General features: G+C 44.6%; 1 protein-coding gene across 2 annotated transcripts in view; it reads right to left on the bottom strand.

Annotated features, from left to right (window-relative positions):
* Positions 1-2,439: 2,439 nt before the first annotated feature.
* The window catches only part of LRMDA (leucine rich melanocyte differentiation associated), a 1,057,234-nt gene continuing 1,050,158 nt past the window's right edge, over positions 2,440-9,515 (bottom strand). For both annotated transcript variants that reach the window (XM_044239885.1, XM_044239884.1), the window contains exon 7: positions 2,440-2,603. In XM_044239885.1, coding sequence (XP_044095820.1) covers positions 2,524-2,603 — 80 coding nt within the window. In that variant the 3' untranslated portion in view covers positions 2,440-2,523. The remainder of the gene's footprint in view (positions 2,604-9,515) is intronic.

Genomic DNA, 9,515 nt, shown 5'->3' with positions numbered 1-9,515 from the left:
ATTTCCTGCTCTACCAATGCAGACCAACGTCTCGCCCTACACAGCAAATCTTGCTCCACAAACTGTGGAACTGTAAACAACCCAACACAAATTCATGACCGTCATCCCCGTTCAAGAGAAAGAAAACTCGTTATAATTGTATCATTAAGATGAATGGATCGTCGTGATGGCCTTTATGTATATGATAATTAAAGCTAATCTTAATTAAAGTTATTACACCATTTTGGAAGAAAAACAACCCAAAGAGAGGGGGGAACAATGCGGTCAATAACTCACTCCAAAAATATTTTTTTGCCTCCAAAGCTCGCATTGAGGGAGACATTCCTGTGCATGATACAAATGGTTCTGACATTACGAAAAGTAAACAAGTAAGAAAAATAAAGATGGAAAAATTCTGTGGTCAGTTCACAAGTGCTTTTTTATTGTTTGAGGCAGGGTTAAAGCCTTTTATACAGACAAGGATATATGTGCTGCTAGATGGGATATGACATTGGACTCGTCCAGCTGCCCTTGCACAGAGATCTGGCTGCCCATAATATGCCATGGACAAAACATGTGTTGGTGCTTCTAAACAAAGAGCCAGGGTGGGACCTAAGGCAGCTAATTTAAAGCATTACCCCAATGCTGTTTCACAGATCAAACAGACAAAAGGTACTCAGCCCTGGTTATTAATGGATTTGAGAGATAAAGGCGAACATTGCATATTCTCTAATTATGAATGGCCTTGAGGATTTTGATCTAAATTTGTCTCCATAACGGATTAACTTGCATAATCTACAAGAGGGACTCCTGCCAGCCTCATTGCAAGTCATTCAAGGACTGTGTTGACTCTGAAGACCAGAGGTCACATAAACAGTCCAGAACTGGGAAAGTAGGTTGGTCTTGGGTCCTTGGGGATTTTGAGTCCCCAAAGACTCTTAGAGTAGCGACCCTCTAGTTATGTGCTGCCTATAACTTGGGGGGACTCTCTTTCAGATTTTGCTATCCTCAATCCAACCTAATAGTGGGAGATCCAGGACAGTGAACACTTGGTCGAACAGAAGAAGCAAAAATAAATGCTCTTGGGTCAAGAGTGGCCAGCCTTTCAAATGCGTCCTGGTGAGATTTCACTGGAGTGTCGGTATAGTAAATGAAATTATAGCTACCCAATGAGTACGGGGATGCTTCTTTTCCTTGTCAGATTCGTGCTGGAATTTAGCCAAAGAGACACACAAAGATCCTCTCAGGAGCTTAGGGATTTCAGTTCTGAGAGGTCCTGAGGAAAATTCAAAGGGTTTGTGCCTTCTATTGAAAACTGTTTGGGGTGCTTGGGTGGCTCAGTGGGTTAAGCCTCTGCCTTCGGCTCAGGTCATGATCTCAGGTTCCTGGGATCGAGCCCCACATTGGGCTCTCTGCTTGGAGGGGAGCCTGCTTCCTCCTCCCTCTCTCTCTCTGCCTCTCTGCCTACTTGTAATCTCTCTCTGTCAATAAATAAAATCTTAAAAAAAAAAAAAGATTTGGTCTGATGGGTGTTTTCTGTGGTCCTCACTTTCTTTTTTAACTTCCTGACCCATCACCCTATTTTACTTACCTCACTATCTTTACATAGCACCCGAAGGAAGAAGCCAGCTCTGAACTACAAATACAGCCCCGGGTATGGCTGGGCATGTGCGTGGCTGAAAATGAATAAATACACACATACATGAATCCCAGTCCTTGGTGCAACCAGAGCCTGGTGCTGGGAAAGACGGCTGACCCTGCTTACGATTCAGGGCAAGAAATGGATTTAGAAATGCACAAAAGAAGACCGAGTCCATGCTTTTATAGTCAGGGATTTAGGGAAAGTGATTCACTCCAGTACAGGAAGTGGAACAACACAAAGCCAGCCATAAATGTCCAAGCGGGCTGAGAACTTATACCCTCTGTTCTCTGAAAGACCACAAACCAGAATGCACCGCCCAGAACAAAGAAAGATGCTAAAGGACGGTGTATGTTGCAGGGGGTGGGGGGAGCGGCTGTGCAGAATGGAAGGGATTCAAGTTTAAGGTGAATAAGGGAGGGCAGCCTTCCTTTAAACTGTGACTATTTCACTAAAAATCAACCCACAGCACCATGGCATCAGAGGGTTATCTACTCAGTAAGCAAGCTGAAGACAGTCTCTCTGGCTGGACCACGGCCAGTGAGCATGCTCAGGGAGGCCCCAGGTGTGACCTCTGCTCCCCTGTGAGCAGTGGAGGGACCAGGCAATCTATCATGGTGTTCCTCCTGTCAGCCCTGGTGCTTCGCCGCCGCTGTCTGTCACCCTAGTGGATGAGACCTGCTTAAGGGCATTCATGTCAATCTCTATGTGGCCATTCAGTCTAAGGCAGAAGGATGATCTTGACAGGCCTGGCAAAGTCAGCAGAAGGTACCAGAAGCTGAAGTCATAGCCTTCCCACAGAGATGCAGTGTGGACCAGTGTTTTTTCTTTAGTTTTTCCTTTATTTTTACTTGCCTTTTTTCTTTTATTCTTACGACACAGGCTAAAGCATACAGAACTTGCCATCAGAGCTGGTCATCTCGGATAAACCTGTTGCCTTCCGAGTTTTTCCCGTAGTAAACATAGCGACACTTCCCCAGGACACCTGCAAAGAAAAGGAAACACATCTTCAGAAGTGGTGCGATGAGTACAGCAGGGAAGCACGGTGCAGGAAAGCAGATACACAACATGGTCCCTGATCCAGTGGGTGGCAGCAAATGGATTAAGCCCCAGAAGGGAAGGACCCTACTCTCTTGTCCTCAGAGTTGACACTCCAAAAAAATGTCACCAGAGCACAGGCTTCTCGGAGTAACATGTTCCCTGCACAAATTCTTTTCTACCTTTTCTAGTTTGGCCAAATACTCCTCAAAATAAAGCATAAGCCTTTCTTTAAGTTCCCTTAGTAGAGTTTCTAAAAAGGGAAAATTAAGACTTTTAAGAGGTCCTACCCAAGCAAAAGATGTAAAACGATTTTTCCAGAATGTGACTCTTTTCACGTCCTTCATCATGAATCAAGATTATGTCCTTCCAGGGCACATGCACCCGAATGTTTATAGCAGCAATGTCCACAATAACCAAACTATGGAAAGAACCTAGATGTCCATCAACAGATGAATGGATCAAGAAGATGTGGTATATATACACAATGGAATACTATGCAGCCATCAAAAGAAATAAAATCTTGCCATTTGCGACATCATGGATGGAACTAGAGCGTATCATGCTTAGCGAAATAAGTCAAGCGGAGAAAGACAACTATCATATGATCTCCCTGATATGAGGAAGTGGTGATGCAACATGGGGGCTTAAGTGGGTAGGAGAAGAATAAATGAAACAAGATGGGATAGGGAGGGAGACAAACCATAAGTGACTCTTAATCTCACAAAACAAACTGAGGGTTGCTGGGGGGAGGGGGGTTGGGAGAAGGGGGGTGGGGTTATGGACATTGGGGAGGGTATGTGCTTTGGTGAGTGCTGTGAAGTGTGTAAACCTGGCGATTCACAGACCTGTACCCCTGGGGATAAAAATACATTATATGTTTATAAAAAAAAAAAAAAGATTATGTCCTTCCAGGGAGAATCTCCCAAATCCCAGGAGGCATCAAATACATCTGGGTGATCAAGGAACAGTGTGGTGTTGACAAAATGCCACATGGAAATCAACAAGAGCCTCCAGCATTAAAGGGCTTCTTCTTCCCTTTTGTTTAGGTTGGCTCCACACCCAGGGTGGAGCCCAACACAGGGCTTGAACCCATGACCCTGAGATCAAGACCTGAGCTGAAATCAAGAGTTGGACTCTTAACTGACCAAGCCACCCAGGCACCCCAAAAGGGCTTCCTTTAACAGGAAGCCTGAAGTGAATTCTCACGTTGGAATACCATTGATATTCATCTTTAGTTTTATTTTAAATAATTGTGTGGTTGCACGTGCAGTTTTTGTTACATTCAAGGAAATTGTAGGAGAGTTTAAGTATGAAAAATACCTCTAAGAATAGGGCCAAATCTTTTAACCAACTCAATATTTATTCTAAATATCCATAAGAAGTCACCTGCCACAGTTATTATGAAAACTTTGTATGATCATTAAGGGAAAATCAGTTTTTCTCCAAGAAAACATTTATAATTACAGTTTGCTTTTTGCTGTATTGCTTTTCTTCTAATCTTAGAACAAGTAACTTAAAACTCAGCTTCACAGAGTTGTCTTATTACTGAAAATACTTGAGTCTCCCAAGTGTGCATAACCAGAAAAAAGCAAAGAAATGTCCATAAAACATTAATTCAAGAGCCATAAATCTACCTGTAAAAATAGCTACCTATATGCATAATTATTTTTTTTCTATCAGTCTGTTAGTGTGAAACCAACAATCATCATCTATTCCTCATTTGGGGTAAATTAGCACTTGAAATTATCCAGCTTCTTCACAGCAGAAGTTCTAAGGAAATATTTTGGTGATCCTACAAGATAGGATTCTCTACTACAGAACTTCAAATATTATTCTTAACGAAGGATTAAAAATGGCTCTTAGAAACTCTTAAGGACAGGGCAGATGCTCCCTGGTTTGGATGGCTTGGGACAAAGTCGGGAAGTCCCAGGATCACAGGATCTCTTGAGAGTGGGCCAAAGGGAGAGGATGGCATTGTTTCATGGCCTCAGTCCGGTCTTGGCCTTGCTCTCATTACTTCTGTTTATCACGTTTCCGCGAACAAGGTTACTGCAGACCCGTATTCCCCCTTAGCCAGGCTTTCCCCTTGGCCCCAATCCCTAGTTTCTGCTTTTCAGAAATTAGGTGTTTGGAAACACTGAGCTTGGATAAGACCTCCTTGAGACCTTTCTTGGGGCTAGAAATTATTCCACTGGCTGTTGGCAGCTCCCTTTATTATACCGCTTCATGGAGCACCTGGGACTGTACTAACATTGTCACCAATGCTGGGAGCTGGCCTGTTGGTCAGGCTTAGCCAGTCAGGTTCTGTTCCAGGAGCAGTATCCCTTACAGACCTGGGTATGAGTGCCTCAGATGTTTCTGCCAATCCACCAAGGGATTTCTTGAACATAACTAACTCAAATAAACCCTAAGAATCTGGAAGGATGAGACCAAGGGATGTTAATTACTTTCTATAGCACCAGGACAGCATGAAATTTTACAAAAAGAAATGGATAGGGCTGTTGGATACCATAAAGAACATAGTCTTTCTCTTGAATAAAAGAATGAAAGTCAGACATGCGTGCGTGCACGCACATGCACACACACGCATGTGCACACCCACACACCATGCACTAGCAGGTGCATTCTCTCCAGTAAACCCTCCAGTGCGTTCAGAGATTGAATTTCTTTCCTCTCTCCTCTCTCCTTGGTAACCGTCAACTCCAGACCTTGTCTAGCTACAACCTGGATGTCGAGTGCCATTCTGGAAACAAGCTGGCTACCCCTGGAACGTGGGCTGGAATGTGGAGGGAGGGAAATGAAGGGTTCTGAGCCCTGTTCCCCAGGCCTTCTTTCTGGTCGGCACTGATGAAAGTCCTTTTTAAGGCCTGCCCTGTTCCTTGGGGCCTGGAAGCAAGAATGTTTATAGACGTCCTGGTGAGAGAGGGCTGTTTGATGAATACAGGAGACTGGCGAGGTGTCAGAGCTTGGAGAATGAGGCAAGGACATGAGGTATTAATATTGTCAATGATCTCTTGACGGGAAAAAAGATACCGCACTCACCGTCAGATTTAAATAGGCATCGAGTGCATTGATGACAAAAGGGCAGACTTCAAACAAAGGGCTGTGTGGTGGGGAGCAGAGCTAGTCTCTGTGCCGGCAATAGCCTGATCTGAAGAGACACTGTCAGGGCTAGAGACAGGCCCAGGATTGTGTGCGGTGACAGAAAACAGAGATGCTGACAGAGATACCAGTGCCATATTATGCCAAGGATATTCTAACACTGTCTGCCGTGCTAACGAAAGCTGACATCACTCCCTATCACTTGGGGTCTTCTCCGCCCGCTCCTGCAGAGCGGTTCTCCCCAGACATCATTACAAAACTCTCTGCTCGGAGTTCCTGGCAGCCCTGTTCTGTCAGAGCCCTTGGGGTCAAGGGGCCTAAGGATAACCTCAGTCAATCTAAATTTGGACTTTGCAGGAGGAGCGCACTCATCCCCCGGTATCTCGGCTACTTGAGGTGATCAGAGCGCCAATGTGTGAGGAGCTGTCACCTTGAATCAAATCCTTACAGGGAAGGCACCCCGTCTGTGGGCTGCTCCGGGAAGGCACAGGGACGGCCTGCCAGCCAAAAATGAGATCCAGCCGCTGGTGTTCTCCTGGGGAGGAAGGTGGTCTGGCCAGTGACAGTTAAAATCGGCTGAAATTTTTGAACTCGCGCCACCTACAGTGGTTTAAACTAAGCAAGTGTTGCCTCCGTTGAGAATCCTACCCGAGTGCACAGCTGGGCTCACATGGGACATTAGTGTTCCAAAAAATAAACAAACAAACAAATACATAAAATTAATAAGGTAGGGAAAAAAAAATCAACCCCACAATCCCATGTGTGGCCATAGGATTTTATCCCTCCTGAAGATTATTTGTAAAATAATGGCATGTGCTTATAAATTAAGTGAGGTGGCAGCATGTTTCTCTCTTCCCGGCCTCCCTGTGGCCCTCTTCTCCTGTCGTGGCAACTGCCATAAACTGTGAAAATTACAGAGGGAACAGTTTGCTCGCAAAGAACATTTTGACAGGGAGGCGCTCTGAGGCTGGAATTTGGGAACCCGCTGGTTGTGACTCAGTAGGCGGTGGCTTCGGCGTACATCTGTAATGCATTCACTTGTTTGTATCTCCTCGAACTATAACGTCTTGGGACTGCAGGGGGAACAACACATTTAATGGCATATGTAGTGTTTTTAATGAAAATATCTGGCTTTGGCCATAAGAAGTGAAGCCGGCTTGCCGTGTGTCAGGCCGACATGTATCTGTCTGTGTGGAGGGTTTCTTTTCAGGGTCCCTGAAAAATGACAGTGTGCTGTCCCCTGGGGAATCTTCTTGTGCCAAATGAGACTCCTAATTTTTCTTAAGTAGCCAGCTCTCCCATCACCATAAGCTTTTAAAACTATAATTATGAAAAAAATGTATTGGGAAGAATCTGTTTTAAAGAGGTCCTTTATCTTTTAAATGTTTCCCCCTCTGGAATGGATGTTCTAATTACGCAGGTTAAGTTATGACCTTGGGGCTGCCTGAGGGGCGAGAAGCAGCATCTTTTCTTTGGATGCAAGTCTGTGATGTCGGGGCAGTACCAGAGACTGTGCCGGGCAAGACCCTCAGAGTCCCCAAGTAGAAATGCCTTGTACCCTCATGCGGGGTCCAACAAAGACTCCGGGCTCCCTGATCCCCTGGATGGCCTTACCTTTCCAGTTGCATTTCTGCTGTTTATTGATTAAGGAGAGGTAGGAGAAGACCTGTATTTGAATCCAGCTCTACTCCTAATGGTTATGTGACCATGTCCATGTCCCTTTTCCTTACTGGGCTGCATTCCCCATTCGTAAAACGAAGGCAAGGGGCCAGATAATCTTGGAAGTTCATGCTAGCTCTGAAATAAGTGATTTAGTATTTTCAAATGCTTCCCTTATGAAGACAGGGACATCAGATCCAATACTGCCTGAGGGAGAAGGCAAATCCAATGGTCAGTTAATCAAAAATTTGATTTCAACTAAGTTAGCTCTTGAAACTCATCCAGCTCACATTCCCATAATATATAGAAGTGGAGATCTGCTGGCCCTCAAAATCCCCCAGTAAGGACGTTCCATTAACTTCTGTGCGGCCTGGATTCCACACTCAGTGCTGGGACATGCTTTCTGCAAACTACCCCATGTCCTGTTAAGCTTTGATATGAGCCTGTTAACTTACCAACTTTAGATTGAACAGAGCTCAACTCTAAATATCAGAGTAAGTGGGTGGTCATTTATATCTTAGTTGTGGAACAATAGTCTAGATACACACAAACATATGAATACAAAAACTTATTTGATGATGGAGTACAGGTTGGGCTAATAAATTCATATTTGTAAAATTAAGTAAATGTATCAATGCTATTATCAATATGAGCATTAGTTTTGGTAATCATCATTTTAAATGTTATTATCACAAATGTCATTATAGCTGTGTAATGACAAACAGATTTGATCCAGTGATTTTGATGACTAGGAGCTTGCCATTAGACTGCACTGTGGAACAGGCAAAGGACAGAGGGCTGGCTTTTCATGGAACTCCTGTTCTCCAATCTGTAAAAGGAAGGAAGGAACTAGACCCTTCATGGCCTCTGAAAAATAGTGACAACAGTGTTGTGAGAAGGCGGGAAAGAGTATCTGGTGAGTCTTTCTGGTCCACTGTAGAAGGTTCTAGAACTATGTTTCCATGTGTCCTGTACCTGTTCCATTTCCATGTGTCCTATACATACCTGTGAACATGTCACCTCTACAATACTTCCTCCTCCCCAATCTCTAGAGCCCAGTGGCTGAAACAGTACAGAGGAAGTGTTCAATAAATGCTTAATGACTAGATAGATTAATACCATTGAAATTACTACCTATACACAACTTGAACAGAATCCATGAAGTTAGGAATTCAAGTTACTGAACACTCATACCTTAACCTCTGCTAAGACTACATGTCTGAAATATCTTAACAAGAAGGGGGCAAAAGGACAGAAGGCAACAGTCTCAATTCCTAAACACCAAGGTTGTATTTATGCTGAACACTTTCCTCCCACAGTAACAAAGCAATCACAATATCTGGCTGGAGAGAGGGAAGCGAAGTGAATGTTATCATCCAGCCTTAAGAGCTGTAAACATCATACACGGAGAACGACATTACCCAGAAAGCACATTCCTCAGTCTTTGGTACATGTGGGCCGCAAGTTAACTGGGAGCTGGAAGGGAATAAATGCCCATGTTTTATGATCTTGAGAAGTGGCTGGAGCAACAGCCGGAGGTCAGCCTGTGTGATGTGCTCTCAGCTCCACTGCGGATATCAGACCGGATTCAGCAGAGTCTGCAAAATTACAGGCTCCTAGCGCAACCTCCTCCTTTAGGGTCAGCTACTTACAGACTAAGGCAAAATGGAAAGAAGAGAGATTGCAGAAGGTCTTAAGGGAAGGGGTTGCTCGGGAGCTGTTTTTGTAGAAGGAGGACAAAGGCCCTCCTCCACACCACACCAGGCAGATTTCACCTTGGTTGGCAGGCTCCTCGGAGAAGCCTCAGGCTGGGGAGAAAAGGGGCAAGGCGCTCTACCCTGGAGACGGTGGAGACATCAAAGGAGAAAGTGAGAGACTTCCTTCTCAAACTAGCTGAGTGTGATTTTAGGCCAGGGTCTCAGTTTACAATCTGCTTCTTGGGTTGGAAGCCAGTGCCATGGTTGTGCAATGCTTGCTAATCCCAAAAACATGTGCAAGGGCTCCCACTGTCTCCTCCATCAACCAGGGGCACACGGTCCTTACTATCACCTCAAACAGCACCATGCAAGGGATGTTCTTCAGTCTCTCAAATGAG

The sequence above is a fragment of the Neovison vison genome, chromosome 2 (genome assembly GCF_020171115.1).
Source record: "Neovison vison isolate M4711 chromosome 2, ASM_NN_V1, whole genome shotgun sequence".
Taxonomy (NCBI): domain Eukaryota; kingdom Metazoa; phylum Chordata; class Mammalia; order Carnivora; family Mustelidae; genus Neogale; species Neogale vison.
This window is presented reverse-complemented; position numbering and strand designations above follow the sequence as displayed.